This window comes from Galeopterus variegatus, unplaced genomic scaffold (genome assembly GCF_000696425.1).
Source record: "Galeopterus variegatus unplaced genomic scaffold, G_variegatus-3.0.2 Scaffold753, whole genome shotgun sequence".
In the NCBI taxonomy this organism is placed as follows: Eukaryota; Metazoa; Chordata; class Mammalia; order Dermoptera; family Cynocephalidae; genus Galeopterus; species Galeopterus variegatus.
Window position 1 is genome coordinate 170,616 of NW_007726864.1, and position 19,492 is coordinate 190,107.

The following is a 19,492-nucleotide window of genomic DNA, read 5'->3' on the forward strand; positions in this document are numbered from 1 at the left end:
TTTTAAAATGTGATTCTGGCAGCTGAGGTCAAAACAGATTATAAATGGTCCACGTGAGGTTGATGGTAACTTGGACTTGCGTGGAGGCAGAGATAGAACAGATGGACTTACTATGTCAGAGGGAGACGGCAGGACTCGATGCGGGGCTGAGGGAGTGGCGGGAGTCCAGGGTGACTCCAGGCTTCTGGCTTCAGGAGCAGTGACATTTACTGAGAAGGGGGAAGACCGGAAGTGGAATCCTTAATTCTATAACCATATCAAGGCAGTGATTATTATGGTTCTAATGAGAAATTATTCAACCTATTGTTATTTTAATGCTTCTGTTACATGGTTCTCTAGACAATAACAGCTTGGCAGCTAACAGCTCAGCAACCCTCCATGACTCACTTTAAATAAGTGTTAATCAAATATTTTGATTGATGGAAACATTATCTCAAGGGACAATTCAATTCCAAGGTTCTACCCTGAAAGAGCAAAGGCCAGCCAGTTCTTCGTTTGATCCTCCTGAACCAAGTCTGTGTTGTGCGAGGCTGGCAGACTCCTGTTCCCCTTTTTGGAAGCAATGCCGAGTAACATCATTTGGGAAGCAGGGGGACGGGAGGGCTTTGCAGTCTCTTGCCTGGAGCGGAGATGATGTTAGGGTCACTTTCAGCACCTTCTCTTCTGTCGTTCCTGGGGTGAGTAGCTCACATAGTCCATTTTGAAACTAAGTGACATGGTCTTAATTGAACTTTCCCAAGAAAATGTAAAAAGAACCTGACTGGACTCTTAGGAGGTCTTTGACAAAAAGCCTGTAGGTTATTTCAGTCCCGTCCCGCCCAGCTCTATGCAAGAGGGAGCCCGGCCCTACACCCACACTTTACAGGGACCCATTTTGGCCCTTCTCAGTTCCGTCCTTCTTTGTGGGGCAGGTAGTTCACAGGACCTAAGGATGTGCCCACCCAGAACCTGTGTCCTTCCTTCTAGACCACATTTCAGATACCCGGGATTCCCGGAATTCTCCACCCAAACAGCCCTGGGGATCAGGGGTCCAGAAGCTCCAAGGCCAGGGCCAGGCTGTCCCCACACAGTCCTGTTTTCAGCACAGAATTCTAAGGAGTCGAACCTGGGCTTCCAGATTGTTATGAACAATTTGTCAAGGACAAGGACAGAAAATATTTTAACCATTTATTAATGTGATTTATAACTTGTGAACATTTATCCATATGGTAAGTGGGTCTCTGATTATATTCTCATCCCAGGCCCTGCCAGTGTTGGGGCAGGCCTGAGTGAACCCCATTAAAATATATCACCATGGTGAGGATTGGTTGTTTATGCTGTGACAGATGGTTTTGAGGGCAAACCTAAGACCTTGGACTTTCTAAAACAAGGTTTGTGAATGGAGTTTACGTAAACTACTTCACCATGGTAGAGGGTCTAATGGTCTGGGGTAACAAACCAGGCTGACAGCAGTCCTCATCTCACTCGGGGTCTTCCTACACTTGACCTGGAGACAGAGCCGAGAAAGGCAGGGGACCACCTCAGCCCCCCATCTGGGGGAAGCAAATGCCCCAGCTGCTCCCTGGAGAGATCGTGGGGAGCAGCCTGAGCAGGTGAAGCCATGGGTTTCTATCTTAGGTATTTGCTCTTCATTGGAATAAACATCAGCAAAGCAGCTCAGTTCCTTCCAGGGCTCTGATGGGAAGGGTGAGGGCCCGTTTCCACCACCCAGTGTTAACATTGCCTGGAAGTCCTACGGAACCTCAGTAAACAACACCCCTCTCTCTCTCTCAACCCCCTTTCTCTCCCTCTTTCCACTCCCCCTCTTTCCTCCCCACCCACCCCTCCTTGTCTTTTCTCCCTCTTCTCTCCTCTTCTCTCTTTCACCATCTGCAGTAAACCGGTCCCCTTCTCGCTGCAGCGGGTTGAATCGCTCAGAGTCTCCGAACCGCGAGCGCAGCGACTTTGGGGGAAGCAACACGCAGCTGTGCAGCAGCAGCAACAACCTCTACACGCCCGACTACTCGGTCCACATCCTCAGCGACGTGCAGTTCGTGAAGGTAACTCCCCAGGAGCGTGGTCCGCTCTCTCCCTGCAGGCAGAGTTGGCTGGGGCAGTGGGACAGGAAGACCCCTGGCCCTAGGCATAATGTGCACCTCATTTCCCTGTGTTCCAGTATAATACTGGGTGGTAATTGCTCCCTGGCTTTATACAGGCCCTGTGTTCAGTAGCTTGATTACTGTTCACTGTTGTCACTCTTTTAAGATCTCCTGATTCCTATATTTCATATGGGGAAACTGAGGCACAAAGCAATAGAAGATTAGCTTGCCTGAGACAAGTGGCTGGCAGAACTGTTTCCTTTGCATTCCCCATCATTGGCACCAGGTTGATTTTATTTTATTTTTCAAGATAAATTTGCAGGTGACTAAATGTGGAGAAGAAACCATGCTATGATTTCACGTATGGTAGTATATTTTTACACCTTAATATTTAAAGTCTAAAACACAATTGGGAGTCTGGCTGGTTAGCTCGGTTGGTTAGATCACAGCCTTATGACACCAAGGTCATGGGTTTGGATCCCTCAAAAAAAAACCCAAAAATACCCCACAATTGGGTGTGTGTGTCAACTGAAAATCCTTTGTAGGAACTAGTAACACCCACTCAGTGTCGCTGAGCTATTTGAAGAGAACCACTCTGCAAATGCCACGGAGGGGGGCAGCATGCTCACTGCCTTGTAATTAAAGAGGAGGGGAGCTGTTTCTTCATACCCTTCATTGGGGTTGGCATTGCACAGAAGCCTTTTAAATTTCCCATCTTTCTCTTGCTTCAATAGGTTTTATTCTGTTTGTTTTGTGTTCTGGCATTCTGCAAACCGTTACAAACTTTGGCCTGAAATCTGGCTAGAGCCCCATTTATCCCTTTCCAACAAAACACCCAGTGAGTTCACTTGGTAACTGTTGTCCCAGTTGCAGGCTGGGTAATAGGAGGTGTGCTGAAATCACAAAGGTAGGAGAAGGCTCTTTCCTTCTGTCCAGAACACGCCCTGATTATTTGGACAGCATTGTATGCTGGATGGCTTTTTGTGTTCCAGAACTCTGCAGACACCCTGAGCTAAAAATGACATCAGGCAACAAAAGTAACCATGAAAAGTAACCATGGAAAGTTGCCAGAGGGAGGGGAAGAACCTAGGGTGGGATAATAACTATTGCTTGTGGCATGCTCTGTGCAAGACATTTTACTGAGTCCTTTGTCTGAATTATCCACTTAATCTCCCAACCACCCTGTGAGGCAGGTCTACTGTCATTCCCATTTTATAGATGAAGAAGTTGAGGCTTGAGGAGCATAAATACAAGGCCACATGGCTAGTAAGTGGCAGAGCCAAGCTTCAAAGTTGAATCTCTTTGCCTTCAGAGTCCAATCCCTGAAATCACTGGGCTTTAAGGAGAGTTGTAGGACATGAGAGCTGGAGGAGCCAGGGACAAGTGACTTTAGGAACCAACGAAGCAGTACTCGCGGGTGTGTCTGACTGTGGACATGTAATGAGTTTAACGTGACAAGGAGGTTACCCCTTAGAAAACTGAAGCCCGTGATTCTCCTCCCCGTGGCTTCCAGCCTTGAGGCCCTTTCATTGCTTATACAGACCCTCCTTAGAAGTGAAGGTAGGGAAAAATGGGAGAAGAGAAACTCTAATATGCTAACTCTTGGTGTGTAGTACCGGGCACATGGTTCATGGAAAAAGAGATGAAAAGTCATACTATGAGTATGTCATTCAACAAATATTTAATGTGTGCCTGCTCTGTCCTGGCATTGATGAGATACTGTGGTGAAGACAGCCAGCGGCTGCCTCTCTGGGGCTAACATGTAACAGGGGGAGAAAGATGATAAACAAGTCACCACGTAAATAACCTAGTGTAAATCTACACAACTACGTCAATTGTCAGGTTACAGCCATTGCTATGCTAATTGTAGAGTTAGGCAATTCATAATTAAAGCCAAAACGTTTCATTATTTTAGTTATACTAAGTTTCCATTCGTATCATCAGGGCTAGGGCTCCGACTCGCCAAACCCATTGTACAGACTGGGTCACCAGACCCCTCACATGCCAGGCTGGGTCACCAGACCCCTCACATGCAGGTCCATGCTAGGTAATTGGGAAGGATCCCAGGAGCCATTGGCAGACGACATGAGCTCAGTCCTCAGCAGTAGCAGCAGCAGCGTACAGAAGCGGTAGCATCAGGAGCAGTAGTGGCGGTGGCCTCTCGGGGCATCCAGGGGCACTGGCAGCAACAGCCTCCAGCAGCAGTAGCGGCCTCCTTGCCAGCCCCCCTGGGGACATCCCGGGGGCAGGGGTCCCTGTGGATCAGAGCCACTCATCCTTTATACTTAAGTCCATAACCCAGGACACCTGAGTGCACATGCACAATTACATTAGACAATAACCAAGGAACATCTGGATGCACGTGCGTATTTATATCAAATGCTCGGCAAGATTCTGAACATCTGAGGGGCCCTGACCATTTTCCTTCACTTTCCCTACACCTAGGTAAGTTCAAGAAGGCATAAGGGCCATGAAGGAAATAAGCAGGATCCTGGAGTAAACACTGACTGGGCAAAGGAGGCTGCTTTTGAAATGGTTATCAGAGCAGGCTGAGAAAAGGACATTTGCTGAGACCTGAAAGGAGAGGTGGGAAGAACGTTTAAGATTGAAACAGCAGAGGCAGGAAGGAGCTTGGTAGTTCAAGGGTCTGAGTGCTGGTCCATGACATGCTAAGGTGGAAGCTGGTGTGAAAGGAGAGTGGAGCACAGAAGCAGCATCACCTGTGATCTTCAGGCCATAGTAAGGAATTCAGATTCTGTTTTAAGTGCAGTGTGAATTTTTGTTAAATTTGTTTCTCACATCTTTTCATTTGTCTTAGTTTGGGCTGCTGGAACAAATTACCATACACTGGGTGGCTTAAACAACAAACATTTATTTCTCACAGTTCTGGAGGCAGAGAAGTCCAAGCAAGGTCAAGGTGCCGGCAGATCCATGTCTGGTGAGGGCTCACTTCCAAGCTGCAGATGGCCCCATAGTATCCTCACGTGGTGGAGAGCAGAAAGAAAGCAAGCTCTCTCCTTATAAGTCACTAATCCCGTTCGTGAGGGCCCCACTCTCATGACCTAATTACCTCCCAAAGGCCCCACCTCCTAACAGCCTCATGTTGGGGGTTAGGATTTCAACATATGAATTTTGGGAAGACACAGACATTCAGTCCATAACCATTTATATTATAAGTTCAGAAAATCAATATGAGGATTTGGTTTGCTGCTTTGGGGAAAAAAGTGAATGAGATTTTGAGGAGTTATGTTTAATGAGCAACTGTGGAGAGCCCAGAGTTTTCCAAAACATCATTAGGTTTGCATAGATTAGAGAGCTCTTTTAGGAGATGGATTTGGCAAAGCTCAAAGACGAATGCCTGACAGGAAATTTGTAAGGATTTTTTGAGATTTACAGATGATCTATAGCTCCATCCCTAAAACATAAGGAAAGGGAACATTATACAAATAACAAGGAAAATAAAGGGGAGGTCTCTTTCCTGGAGTGAGACAGTGGCAGTGTCCCAGTCCCAGGTCAGTGCTCAGGCACAGGTGTCTATCCTTTCCTTCAGACCAGCGGACCTTGCTCTGACCATGCAGCTAAGCAGCACCGAACATGGTCCTTTTTTTTTCTACCTAGATATTTTGAAATTGAAAAGACCAAATGTCAAAAGTAGAAGTCGAGTGGAGGTTGGAACCAATTAAAGCATTATTCAGAAACCTCTTTAAACCTGTGGCTTTTGTCTCTTAAAAACTTTGATTGTAGTGGGTAGTCCTACACATAGGGACTTTGTGAGTTCAAGCTGTTGTTTTAACAGTGTTTGGTTTGGTTTGGTTTTCTCTTTTATTTTGTTTTTTAATGTAAGATTATGCCTTAGGCTATAGATGAAAATTACTCCTCTTGATTCAATACACTTTGTTAGGGCCATTATTTAGGCTGTTCTTTTATATACCTGTCTCACCTGTCTCCCTCCCCCCCACCTTTTTTTTTTAACATGAGAAGAGTTTTTCAGGAAGCTAAAGACTACACAAGAGAAGTATTTTCACAGGCCGAAGCCCCTGTGGCTGGTTTTGCAAGCTTTTGCACAGGCTTTTGCAAGGACTTTTCATGTCCAATGGACTGAGGTTCCAGAATTGTTTAAGTCTGAGAGTAATTGGACTTCAAGATAAGTTACAAAACTAGACAAAATGTGCATCTAATGATTATCTGGGAAAAGTATTAAAACTGTGACTAATAGTAGCTAATAAGTTATGAAGGTAACAAAGAATCCTTATTAATTTTTTGAAACATTTCTACAAGTATCACTATTAAACAAGATATTTGCTTGATATATTAAATGTCTGGATTGTGTAATCTTGACCAAGATGCCCCATCACCATCTAGTGGCAGAATCCCTAAATTTCAAGATCATGTTTTGAGGGATGAGTAAACTGCCTGAAAATTGAAAATGCGAACAAAACATTATAAAATGACAGGAAACATCACATTAGCTAAAGGTTAACTTCTGGACAACTTGACTGCTAAGTCAAAATGTCCAAAAAGGTAACCTTACTTTTTGCTAGTTTCAATATAAACAGATATTCTTTTCTTTATAATTTAGAGTGTGCTTGAATTCTTAACTGGCCAAAGTACAAGAGAAGACAATTTGAACTGAAGCTATTTCTAAGAAATAGTTGTATCTACAGCAATGAAGAGAAAATAAAAACATATCTTTTGAAAAGTAATTTGATTCCCTCAATCAACTAATCAATAAGTATTCATTGAGCATTAACAATGGTTCTGGGTACCATGAAACATACTAAAGAAACATAAAATATAAAAACATATCCTCTGCCTTTAAAAGTAGATTAAGATCTAGTTAGGGAGAGGTAACATAAGTTAAATAACAGTGACCAATGCAGGGTAGTATCTAAGTGGTTACAAAACTAGGTGGCATTTTTAAAGCACTATATTGGCTGGAGGATGTACTGGACATTTAAAAATTGGGAAGGAATAAGAGAGGTGGTGCCATGTAGAGGACACTCATAAACAGTGCTATGACAGGCAAGTAGACATGGTACACTCAAGGGACGTGAAAAGAGAGGAGCTGGGCTGGGCCAGCGGTTCTGCACTGGCGAGTAGCAGGAACTGTTGGCCGTGCAAGGCTGCATTATCAGAACTGGGCAGAGCAGTTTAGGTTGATCTCCTAGGCCTTCCCTGTCTAATACAGTAGCCAGCAGCCACATGTGGGTCATCCAGATTAACGTGCTATATGTGTAAAAAACACATTGGATTTTAAAGACTTAATTTTAAAAATGTCAAATTCCTCATTTATTATTTTATATTAATTACATGTTGAAGTGAAATAATTTCAGATATATGAGGTTAGATGAAATATATTATTAAAATTAACTTCACCTGTTTCTTTTTACTTTTTTTAATGGGACTACTAGGAAATGTTTAATTACCTATGTGACTCACATATTTCTACTGAGCAGTACCAGGCTAGGTAAAAAGACATTGCCGTAGGCTGTCGAACGAGGGAGGGAACTGTCGAGAGGGACGCTTGGCTCCAGCAATGCAGCTGTATACATTTGCAGCATGTATACATTGCCCCCCCGTATACATTTTCCAGAGGCGTGCCTTGTCAGCAAGTTATTTTAAGGCAACACTGACATAGCAGTCGTTCATGATTTTCTCTTTAATTTTAAAAAGAGGAAGCAGTGTGAAAGCAGGGCTGTGAGACACATAGAGAAGGCAACCAGCAGATGGTGACTTTCTTCCGTACAACTGCCCACCCCTAGCGCAGACCCTCCCCGGCCTCACTCCTCCCCACGTACCTGGACCAACCCCTCCGCACCCCCATTCACACTGCCATGCTTCTTCCCATTAATGCTAGATCCTGGCTGTAGCTGTCTGAATCTGCTCTTTAGCACCACTGACAGGTGGTGGTTTAACATCTGTGTGAACGCCTCCAGTGACGGGGAACTCAGTAGCTTAAGAGGAACCCTATTGCGTTTACTCTGTATTGTTACCAAAAGTAAAACAGTATTGTGTTCCCATCCTGTCCTCCATAACAATGCTTAAAGAGAGAGTTAGAGTTCCTGCATCCTTGATTCCAGATAACTGGAGGGGCATATCACTGTTTCTTAAGACCAAGGAGAGGTTGGTACCACTCACTGCCAGTAAAACTCGGACAGAACCTTTCCAAACATAAATAAATGAGTTAAATAAACTAGAGCATTCGCAACAGTTGTCACTGCCAAGAGGCTTTTAGCTTGGGGAACACAGCCAGTCTACCAATCAGATAGCAGCCCTAAGCCAGCAAATCCATTTCAATGTCAGACTGAAACATGCCCTTTTCCTTCTCTCTTCCTCCTCTCTTTTCTTCATTCAATGTCTCTTCTTCTCCATCTTATTTTTCCCATTTTCCCTACTTGGCATTTCTTCCTTCCCCACTTACTCTTTTGCTTTATTTTCTTGGTTAAGGATTTACTTTCCCAAGACCTAGTCTTGCCTTCACAGCACCTCCAGTTGCACTGACTCTGGGGGCACAGGGGCCACAGCTCCCTCTCCCACCCCACCTCATGGTGTACCATGGGCATTCGGCCATGATGAGATGGCAGGTTTGAGCCCTGTCTGTGAAATGTAGGCCCATTATAAAGTCGAACTGTGAGACATGAAGGTGGACATGTTTTAAACAATCACTCCTAACAGTTATATAACACATTCACTCATGTTATCTCATGATCTCTGGTTCTCTTACAAGCTCAGAGAGGTTAATGATTTGACCAAGGTTGCTGAACTTGAAAATGGCAACACCAGTACTTGAACCTCGGTCTTGAACAGGCAGTGTGCTTCCTGCCATATTTTCCAGGTGAAGGGCCAGTTGGCCTTCTTTGACTAAACTAGAAGCCAAATCTGAACTAACTAGTTTAAAGAACCCAAATAGAGTAAGATCAACTGCTTTGTTGCTCTTATCAAGTGTCATTTAGCAAATTTTCTTGTCCTTTGGTGTTAGGACCAAATTTCCCTATCTTTGGGGGAAATTTTGGAACCTGACTAATCTTCTCAATTCCCAACAGAGGGGGCTGCAAAAGTCAGGTGTTCTCAACAAGAACATTTAATCTATTGAAGACTTTGGACAAATGCTAAGTTGAGACCCATCATTTCACGCCATAAAGCACAGAACCTATAGTTTTGACCTGAAAAATATCAAAGCTTCTTTATCCTTTACATTTATTTAGAGTGAAAAAATCAACACCTGAGTAGGACCTGTGTCTGATTTTAACTAGGTCTTAAGTCAGTGGTTCTCAAAGTGTGATCTCCAGAGCAGCACATCAGTATCACTTGTAACTTGCTAGAAATGCAAATTATCAGTCTCCACCCCAGACTGAGTGAATTGGAAACTTCAAGAGTAGGGCCCAGCAGTTTTGTTTTAATAAGCCCTTCAGGTAATTCTAACACTGTGGTTTGAGAATCACTGATTTAAACCATCAAGAGAACTATATTTGCCCACTCAAATGCGCAGCAGTGTGATTAGAATCCTGGAATCTGCAGGTGTGTCCATTAAGTGTTGCAAAAAGATACACATTCTTCATTGCTGTTTTGTGATTAGATTAGTTGTGCTTAATTAGTATTTGCTTGATGCTCATGCAAAATATCCTGAAGTTTGTTAGAGAAGAAAGGATTGATAATGTCCAATAAAGCAATGGGTCCCCCCCTTGGAGGGAAATAGTAGATTTCTCTTTATGAAGAGGTAACATTGCCTGAATGGCTGTTGAGGTTAAATATTTTGGCAAAGATTGTGACCTAATATTCAGAATGAATGCTAAATAATTCACGAAACAGGAGATTATGTCTAGAACCTCTTGTTACATTGGTGATTTTAATATATTTTGGAGTAATTGGAGGACCATAGGATCTAGAAAATGTAGCAAGAATATCATAGAAAAATAAAGCAGGATAAAGTAATTCAGTCAATAAAAAAGACCAGAGTGACAGCCTGCACAGGAAGGGAAGGAGGAAAGCCTGGTGGCTGAGGAAGGCGGAAGTCAATGAGGGATGGTGGAGTCAACCCAGACGGTGTGACTGATGAGCAGTTGAGGACTGGCTAGGCCTTGGGCTTGACTATCACCCATAGACCCCCAGCGAGGCCATGCGAGAAGCCAGAGGGGAAAGGAAGGCTTGGAGGGCAGGGGCTAAGGTTTCATCCTGTGATGGGCTAAGCCCAAATCAGAAACGCCTGCGCGCTCTCAAGCCTCAACCTCCGGCCTCTTGACGGTAACACCTGGGGCAAGAGAGCTTTCCTTACCAGAGTCCTGCCTTGTCCTCACCAAGTCTCCATGGACTGGCCCTCAGGAAGAGGGACCTTGGCAGTGGTATTAGATGTGTGTTTTAAACTTCTCCATGGACAGCCAGCCTGCTGACTGAAGATGCACTCCATCCTCTCCAGGGTCTCAAGAGAAGAAGGTTTGGCTCCTTCTGGTGCACTTTAAGAGTCTAGAGCACGTAAAAGTGAACTGTGGGAACTGGTGGTAAACAAGCAAAGGGCCCCGCATTGTCCCCCAGCTGCTGTGCTGGTACAGCTTGGGTAAGGCCCCCGGTTCATGGATCTCAGGCCTCAGAGGCCAAGGGTTCCAAGCACCCCAGTGGGGCTGCTTCTGGGCTCAGGAAGGCTGGCTGTGTCCAGGGAGTGCTCTGCCTGGCTCCTCTTGAGCTTCTGCCCACTTCCTTCCAGATCACACGGCAGCAGTACCAGAACGCACTCACTGCCTGCCACATGGACAGCTCACCCCAGTCCCCTGACATGGAAACCTTCACTGACGGAGACTCCACCAAGGCCCCAACGACTCGGGGCACACCCCAGACACCCAAGGAGGACCCTGCCATCACACTGCTGAACAACAGAAACAGCCTGCCGTGTAAGTCAGCCAGGCGGGTGGGCAGGGCTGCTGTGGGGTAGGGACAGCCCTGCCCAGGGCTGCCATCTGTGCCCTGTGGAGCCCCAGGTCTTCTCCCAAGCAGAGAGGTGATGCATTCACTGTCCTCCCCAGGCAGCCGCTCAGATGGGCTGAGAAGCCCTGGCGAGATAGTATACCTGAGGATGGAGGAGATAGCCTTCACCCAGGAAGAAATGACTGACCTCGAGGAGCCCAGTACACAGCAGCTTTCACTGTCTCCTGCAGCTGTTCCCACAAGAGCAGGTCAGGAAGGGTGGACTGGGCCCAAAGGAGCAAGGGGGATCACCACTGGGATGACCCAGAGAGAGCTGGGCGAGGGTGAGGGGAGCCCTGAGACCCCAGCCTCCATGTTAAAGCTCCATCTCCTTACACAGCCGGGGAAAAGAAACTGACATTTACTGAGCACCCACCGTGCATCAGGCCCCATCTAATTCATTCTCCCGGGAAAACTGTGTAGCTAGGTTTCTTCCTGAATTCAGACCCTGGCTCCTCCTTCATTTAGGAGCTATGCAGTTTTAGGTAAGTTAGAGCTCTGAGTATAAATGAGATGACATACATAAATGCACATTACAGTGTTTGGTACCAGGCTCTATAAATATGAGGTAGTTATTCTTAGGCCCTTGTACAGATTACGAAGTTGAATTAGCCATCACTCTTACCAGCAGGACTCTTCCCCCACTTTAGGCCCCAGACACCAAAGGTAGTCTGTGGGACTTTTTCTGAGGTCTCAGATCAGATCACCTTCGTCTGAGACACTGAACACTTCTGCCTTGGCAGTGGTTTGCTCCAAGCTCCCACTATCCCAGCAGTCCTTAGCTCCTTCTGTGTGGCCTCGCTGAGGCACATTTCCCCAAGCTGTCAGCAGCCCCCCATCCCCTCCCCTCAGCCCAGCAGTTCCCCTGCCTGACCTTTCAGACCTACCCCAATCCATAGTCTGAGACCCGTCAAGTCCAGAGCAATGACCTGAAAAGTGCTCATAGATTTTTAAGGTCAATGAGACAACATATTTGAACTTGCGGTTAACCCAGAAAATCTGTAACATACGTATTCACCATTCCAGGGCCAAATTTAGTAGCTAAAGCATGTAGCAAGAAAATGTAGCAAAGGAATAAGAATAGAGGCAATGGGGTAGTCTGGAGACCATCTAGTCCACCCTCCTCGTGTGACACACGAGGACCCTTGAGGCCTAAAGAAGGAAAATGACTTGTCCAAGTCCAAATATTGCATTAGAAACAGGCCTAGCCTCGTGGCCTTTGGTGCAGTGCAGCTTCCAACACACCACTTTGCCTCCCTGGTTAGGTTCTTACTGCATTTGCGATGAGGCTTGGACCCCTCCCCAGCTCTGAGATTCTGTGGCTCCCTGAATCCCCACTGAGTCCTGTGGGAGAAGACAGGGGCACGTGCTTCATTGTCACTGAGCCCTGTGGTTTTCCAGGGCTTGTGCAAGTAGAGGAAGGAGATGTCCCTGCCTGTCCTCAAATGTGCGTTTTGTCTGGCAAAGATACTGGGTGGAGAACATACTGTTTTCTTCCCATCTCTCTTGCCGAACAGTGTTTGAGGAGAGGGAACTATTTGACTTTGTATGGACTGTTGGATTCCTACTCTTGTTCTCCATCTCTTTTTCCCTTTCATGGCAGTAAAATGCCTCTTGCTAACACTTTCCCAGGCATCCCTGCCTTGTTACACCCACCCCTGCCTTGGCTCTTAAATGCTCACCTGCTGAGGGACATCGCCCAGAATCACTCTGCCTCAATCCTTGTGCATGTAGGTTGCAAAGACTTGAGTTCTCCCTTCTTTTCTTTCAGCATCAGATAGTGAATGTTGTAACATCAACCTGGATATGGAAACCAGCCCTTGCAGTAGCGACTTTGAGGAAACCATGGGAAAGAAGCTGCTGAGGACCTTGAGTGAGTAGCTAACTCTTCACCCAGACGAAAGTCACCCAGAAGCCAGTTAGTAGGATGTTAGGATCTTCCCCCTGGGGAAGGAACCACTGACTCCCTTTGGGAACCCTAGTGAGGAACAATTGTGGCAGTGCACAGTAGGGCTTAGGCCAGTACTGCACCCTTGATAGTTTGGGGACCCGTCTCATTCGGTTGTTGGTCCTCTAGAACAGGAGTCTGCAAAGTATGCCCACAGGTCAATTCTGACCTCCTTTCTCCACCTGTTTTTGTAAATAAAGACTAATTGGACCATAGACAGGCTCATTTGTTATCCTAAGGCCCCAATGGCACAGTTAAGTGGTTGTGAAGAGATCATATGGCCCACAAAACTTATAATATTCACCATCTAGTCCTTTAAAGAAAGAATTTGTGTCAAGAGACTGAATAGAAAAGAAAGCAATATCCTGTATAGGTGGACATCAGTGACAGAGAGGACAAGGTGGAAATAGTCCTTTCTACAAACAACAAAGCTGAGAACAGACTGCTCTTACATCCTTGAGGACAATTATGTCATTACTCCCACCTGCCCCAATGCAGAAGGGAGGTTGCTTCAGAGTTGGAGAATGTAGGTCCCTGAGAATGGTTCCCAGCTCCACCCAACAACCCTGGCTCATGGAACATCAGAGCCTGTGAGAGAAGTCCTCTCTCAGAGGTGTCTGGCAGTCGGTAGGGCTGGGGCCCTCAGGGCGGTGGGAAAGCATAACCCAGAGTTATTACATGGGCTTTACCCAATGTCCTCCAAGAAATCTCAATTCAGGCTCTAGCCTGGGTTTGTGGCTTTTCAGAGATGTCGTCTTATGTGGAAGGTGCATTCTAATCCTTCGAGATGGAAATATGCTGCTATCAGCATCAGGATCCAACACAGATTAGTTCCAGCCAAACCGTCCAGGGCTTTGTCTCCATTTCTGCTTCTGTTTTAAAGAGAGTGTATGTCTCTTTAAAAGCGATTTAGATCGCTGAGAGTGTATGTCCTCCCAGTCTTACAGATTGATAATTACAATCTGTTTTTCAGGTGGTCGAAAAAGGAAGAGGTCAACAGATGGAGAGAGAACCTCTGAGGAAAACTCCAATTTAATGCCTCTGATCACATGACAGGCAAAGACAGCACTCGCTGGGTGTGTGAGATTCCAGAGCTTTGGGGGAGAACCCACCCTCCCATCATCTGCTTCCCCCCAAGGCCTCCCACAGGTGACAAAGTGTTCTGCCTTTCTTTCTACATCTTCTGTCAGTTTGTCTTTCCACCCCTAGCTGTCAGTTTGGCAGATTTTCCCTTGTTGCCTCCAATTTGACTCAGAGCCTTGCCATGGCCATAAAGAAAGGAGGTGCCTCTGATGGAACATGCCAGAAATGGTCTTGTCCACAGCACAGTCGGGGACTGGAGAAGAGATGACCCCAAGCTGACAATGCTACTCTGGGACCGCTGATTGTTTCTTCTTTGTTCTTCAGGATCTCCTGATGCCACAGGAGACCCATGTCCTGGAACTCACCCTTCTTTACTGCAGAACAAAATAACTTTCTACCATATTTCATTCTTAGCTTAGCTCAGAAGGTGTCACTGGGAGACAGGCACATAGGAAGCTGGAGTAGCAGGTATGATGATTATTCAGGTCATGGACCAAGAACTCCTTCAGAAATTTAGAGCAGTGGGATTTAGCACTGTTGATGCGTATGTGATTGATCTTACAGCCCAGAAAACTGTCAGTGACTGGTTTCCTGATAGATAAGGGTTCCAGCAGCCTGGAGAGTATGTCTCAGCTGGAAAGGAAAAAATGTGAGATGGAAACTCAGGTCACTGTTTTGCCCAGGGATATACCTATTTTGGCTCCCAATCAGCAGTCATCAATCGGTAAATAAATCTGCTCTGGAAGAGGAAGAGCAGAGAGACCCAGTGGGGAGCCAGAAATGGAAGTTCAGGTTTTAAGTGCAAATCAAAGAAAAAAAAGCTTATATGAGATTATCCTCAGCTGTTAAAGCAAGTTTAGCCATGACAAACCAAAGAGTGCCCAGGTCAGCCAAGAAGGATGCATGCTCTCATGGGGCTTCAGTATGCATTACACAGGAATGTTGAAGAATCGCTCTTCTTTTTCATCCATTCTCCCCATGCCCCAACCCTTTACCACACCCCAGCAGGTCAGCTAAGTGTACTTTGTTCCAGGAACTTACTCGATCTCCAGTTTTTCTCCAGGATGCTGGTGCAGGTGCAATCCCATGAGTTATCACCAGATGGCAGAATGACTACACATACCTACTTCCAAGAATAAAAGAATTCTGATCAGGAACCACAGCTGGCCTTAGGGAAAATTTGGAAGTAAGTGAAGTTTGTCTTTGAGGCACCTGTCTCCCTTTCTGATCTATCTCCTACCCCTTGGGTGCGCTCAGTCAGGAGCCCAGTGATCCAGTGCTGCCTGCTGAATCTCCAAACCATTCCTAAACACTTCCCTGTGGTGTACCATCAGGCTTCTCTCTCCTTCCTCCAAAATTATTACTCCCACCTTCCCACACCCATTTAATCATTAATCACACGGGGAGGGGAGAGACTGATAATTCCTCTGGGTTATTTGCATCTCAAAAGAAAATGCTTACCCACAGGAACCTTTAACTCAGGGGTTCTTAACTTGGGGTCCATCACTCCAGGGAGTCCACAGTTGGACTTTGGAGAGTCTATGAAACCCCTAAAACTGTAAGAATTTAGTGTATGTATTGTGTGTGTTTTCCAGAGGGTTACAGCTTTCATAAGATTCTCAAAGCTCTCAGACCCACAAAGGATTAAAAAACACACTATTTTAAATAGCAGAACTTACAGCCCAGAATTTCTGCAATGCAGAGTAAAGTGAACACTGGGTAGTTCAAGGCAGATTTTTAATTACAAGGGGTCTTCTCAAGTGTCCATCCATCAGTGGGGAAGGCTGGCACCCACCAAGAACTGGGTGTCCTCAGAAATTCTTGGCACACCTTACAGTATTGTACAACCTTCACCCCACACACCTTTGTCCCCACTTCTCCACCAAACCAGAGCAGGTGTTGCAAACAGGAGGTCCAAAGCACGTGGGAAAAAAAATGTTGGAGCTAGAGTTGCCTTTTCCAGCAATGTATTATTGACTTCCACACACCCTTGCCTGGCCAGCCCGGCCTGAGCTCGGCAGTGCATGACTTCTCGCAGATGATTCCACCGCCAGCCCCTCCCAACACCTGCTCTTGGTAGGAATAGGCAAGGTGTCAGCACTCAGTGCTGCTGCCTCGGACCCAAACCAGTAAACGGTGAGTTTTGAGCAAGAACTGCCATCATGCAGTCTTCTTGCCCAGCTGGCTACTGGCCCAAGGGGGCCTGCCTGGCTAGTCTTCCTTTCGTTACCCCTCAGGCCACCAGGCCTAGGCCACCGCTGTTGCATTACATCCATCCCTTTGCAAAACCTGTATGGAGCCTGTCACCACTCCCCTGCCTATACTGCACCCCACCCCCCCAAAGATATTATTCAGGTTAAAAAAAGTTTAAAAAAATGATTTTAAAGTAAAGCATTTGTGAAGGTTCAATAAATTGTAAATAATTTTTAAATAAAATGAAAATGTCTTTCCTGGAATGTGGCTATTTTTCTTGCCTCTGGCATCTTGGAACTCCAAAGTGGTTTTATTTGAGATGCAGGTTGGGTGGTGCTCATGTAATTATCTCACCTGTGGCCCACCTGCCTGGAGAGGCACGCCCCTCAAGGTCAGGTGTGAGGCTGCAGTAAGGTTACAGGAAAGCCTTGGCACTCTACATTGGGAGGCCAGATGGGTAAGATTTTGCAGGAGTGAATGCCAGAAATGGGAAGTAAAAGCCAAACGAGAAGCTGGAGTTTGAGTGAAGACAAGGAAGGAGCACTAAGAAGATAAGGGCTGGCATTTGTTGAGCCCGTGTGATGGGTGAGACACTGCTAGATGCTGTCCAAGTTCAAGGTCTTGGGCTGCAGACCCAGACGAGTCCCTGAGACAATATGCTGGTCACTTTGACTTCTGCAGATCAGAAGCCTTAACCAAAAGCTGGGGAAAGGGACAGGGGAGTGGGCCAGGCTTATTGGTCAGTTTTAAACCAATGCGGGAGGGAGGGGTGAGCCTGGCATGGGCAGATATGTTTGGGCATCTAATATCTTTGTGGAAGGAAGGCTGGAATCTGACACCTGCTACTAATTTCTCAAACCTGCAAACAGGATGATTAGAGGCAATGCCAGAACCACTTACGTTTCCTCCCAGGAGCCTCAATAGAGGCTATTCATTTCATTAACAGTAATAATAAGTGGTAATAACAACTATTTTCCTAAGCTCTTTATGTGCCAAGTATCATACTAAGTATCCATTAGCTCATTTCTTTCTCAAAACCACCTTGTAAAGAAGGATGTCTATAAAACTGTCCATTTTATAGACTATGAAATGGGCTCTGAGAAGCTGGATAATTTGCTCAGGTTACACAGCCAAGGACCTGGCAGAGCCTGGAGATATGAGAGCCCTGCTCATGAGAAGGCAAAATTTGTGAAAGAATCCTACCTTTAAAATTCACGGTGCACATCCGCATGTTAAGAGGCCCTGAAAAAATCCTGCAGCTTTTCCCAAGTTTACACAGAGCCCTTTTTCACATTAACATTCATGGAAAATTAGAGTACAGCGGGAGACTGACCAAAATATATGTAAGCATAGAATTAAGGCCAAGTCCCCATTGAGAGTGGGGCTTTTTTTAAATGCTAAAAACATTTTAGCACTTTGGTACTGGCACTTAAGTTTAAAGAAGTGTTTAACTATTTTTAATGGCTTTAGCGCCCCCCCGACCCCGCAAAGAGAAAAATTAAATTGAAAATCTCCCTAACAAGAGAAATTAAATACTAAGAAATAAGATTTTGTCAGGTAGGATTGCACTTTGGAGGGCCACAAATCATTTTAATATATCAGACGTTTTTGGCCCCAAGAACCAATTCTTGCCTCCAAGGAGATAGTACCATCTTCGTGGAAAATGCATGGGTTACAGCTATGTTTGGAGAGAGATACAAGATCAACAGAAGGTAGAACCATTTGACTTCTGTTTTGGCTGCTTTCCCTTACTAAAGACAAGTGTCTTTAAATTGGGAGAACAGATACCGATAAAAGGAAATGGGAACGGAAGGCAGTGAAGAGATGAGCAGGAGAGCGTCCAACCCCTTCCACTCCGTCCACATCCGCCAGCACAGCCACACCTGCACTGAGTGCCCTCTGAAGGACTGCTGAGGTGCCAGCTGGATGGGGGAGGATCTGGAAGCCACATCCAGTGTGGAAACACTGGAGAGAGGGGTTCACATAGAAAAGCATAAGCAAGGAATAACTGCTGCTTTCAAATATGTGAAAGGTCATCATTTAGAAGTGACAGTGGACTTACTGTCTGTGATTTAAAGGAGGGAAAGGCAGGGGAGTAGGACAAATGGAGATCAAATTCCAGTTCAAGGTAAAAGATGTTTTTAATTAAGGGACTCCATCAGCAGAATGGGATGCCTCACCAAGTACTGAAAGAATCCACCACCACCACTACCACTTCAGCTGAAAATGATGAATCAGGGATGGCAAGGAAGACACTATTTCCCTGGGGGAGAGGCTGTACTTAATGACTTCTAAGACCTCAATCATCCCTCAAGACTATAGGATTTTATAACAACTCGAAGGAGTCCTAAGAAGGGTCAGATCTACTAAATAACAAGAATTGACTTTAAATATTATAAAACCCCAAATAGTATCCCTCTTAAGTAAGACTCAACACCACCAAATTCTACAAAACTGCCATTTGGAAAGTCTCTTGGACTCTCTGGAAATTGTGATCTATGCTTAAGTGGTGCTGTGCGTTGAATGTCCTCCCAAAACTCACTGAAGCATGATCCCCTTGTAACAGTGTTGAAAGAGTGGGAAATCAGACTATGGCAGTGTTGAAAGTGGGGCCTTTAAGAAGTGATTGGATCATGAGCATGCCCTTGTGAATGGATTCGTCCATTCATGGAGTAATGGGTTAACAGTTTAGTGGATTGTTGTGGGTTTGACACTCAGGGCTGCATAAGCAGAACAAGTGAGCATGTGAGAGATCTTGCCATTCTCACCAAGTGACACTCTGCAGTGGTATAGCGAGTCACCACAAAGAAGGCCCTCAAAAGATGTGTTCCCTGGACCTTGGACTTCCCAGCCTCTGAAATTGTAAGAAATAAATTTAATTTCTTTATAAATTATCAAGTTTCAGGTATACTATTATAGGCAACAGAAAACAGACTAATACAAGTGGCTCTAATTGTTTCAATAGACTAGGAGGTACTCTGACTGCATGGGAGAAGCTGGTGTTCTAGAAACACCCTGAGTGATGTCATCCCTCCTATGAGTCTGTGAAGTCCAAGCTGGCCTAGGAATGACAAGCTCGCAAAACTGACAAGAGTTATAGTATAGCGAGTTCACTAAAGGGGGCGATTCGTGATAATATATTTTAGTTTTTCCTTTAGCCACTAGTAAATCCCTCTGAAGCACTCATTTTAAACTGTGGGTCACAATCTATTAGTGAATCACAAAATCAGTTCCA

The 19,492-nt window shown here is 45.5% G+C and overlaps 1 protein-coding gene across 1 annotated transcript in view; it reads left to right on the top strand.

The window, feature by feature from the left end:
• Positions 1 to 16,520, top strand: part of CNNM1 (cyclin M1) — a 63,847-nt gene extending 47,327 nt beyond the window's left edge. Inside the window, exons 7-11 of the mRNA XM_008572112.1 lie at positions 1,876 to 2,039; positions 10,777 to 10,960; positions 11,093 to 11,242; positions 12,805 to 12,906; positions 13,955 to 16,520. Coding sequence (XP_008570334.1) covers positions 1,876 to 2,039; positions 10,777 to 10,960; positions 11,093 to 11,242; positions 12,805 to 12,906; positions 13,955 to 14,034 — 680 coding nt within the window. The 3' untranslated portion in view covers positions 14,035 to 16,520. The remainder of the gene's footprint in view (positions 1 to 1,875; positions 2,040 to 10,776; positions 10,961 to 11,092; positions 11,243 to 12,804; positions 12,907 to 13,954) is intronic.
• The last annotated feature ends 2,972 nt before the right edge of the window (positions 16,521 to 19,492 follow it).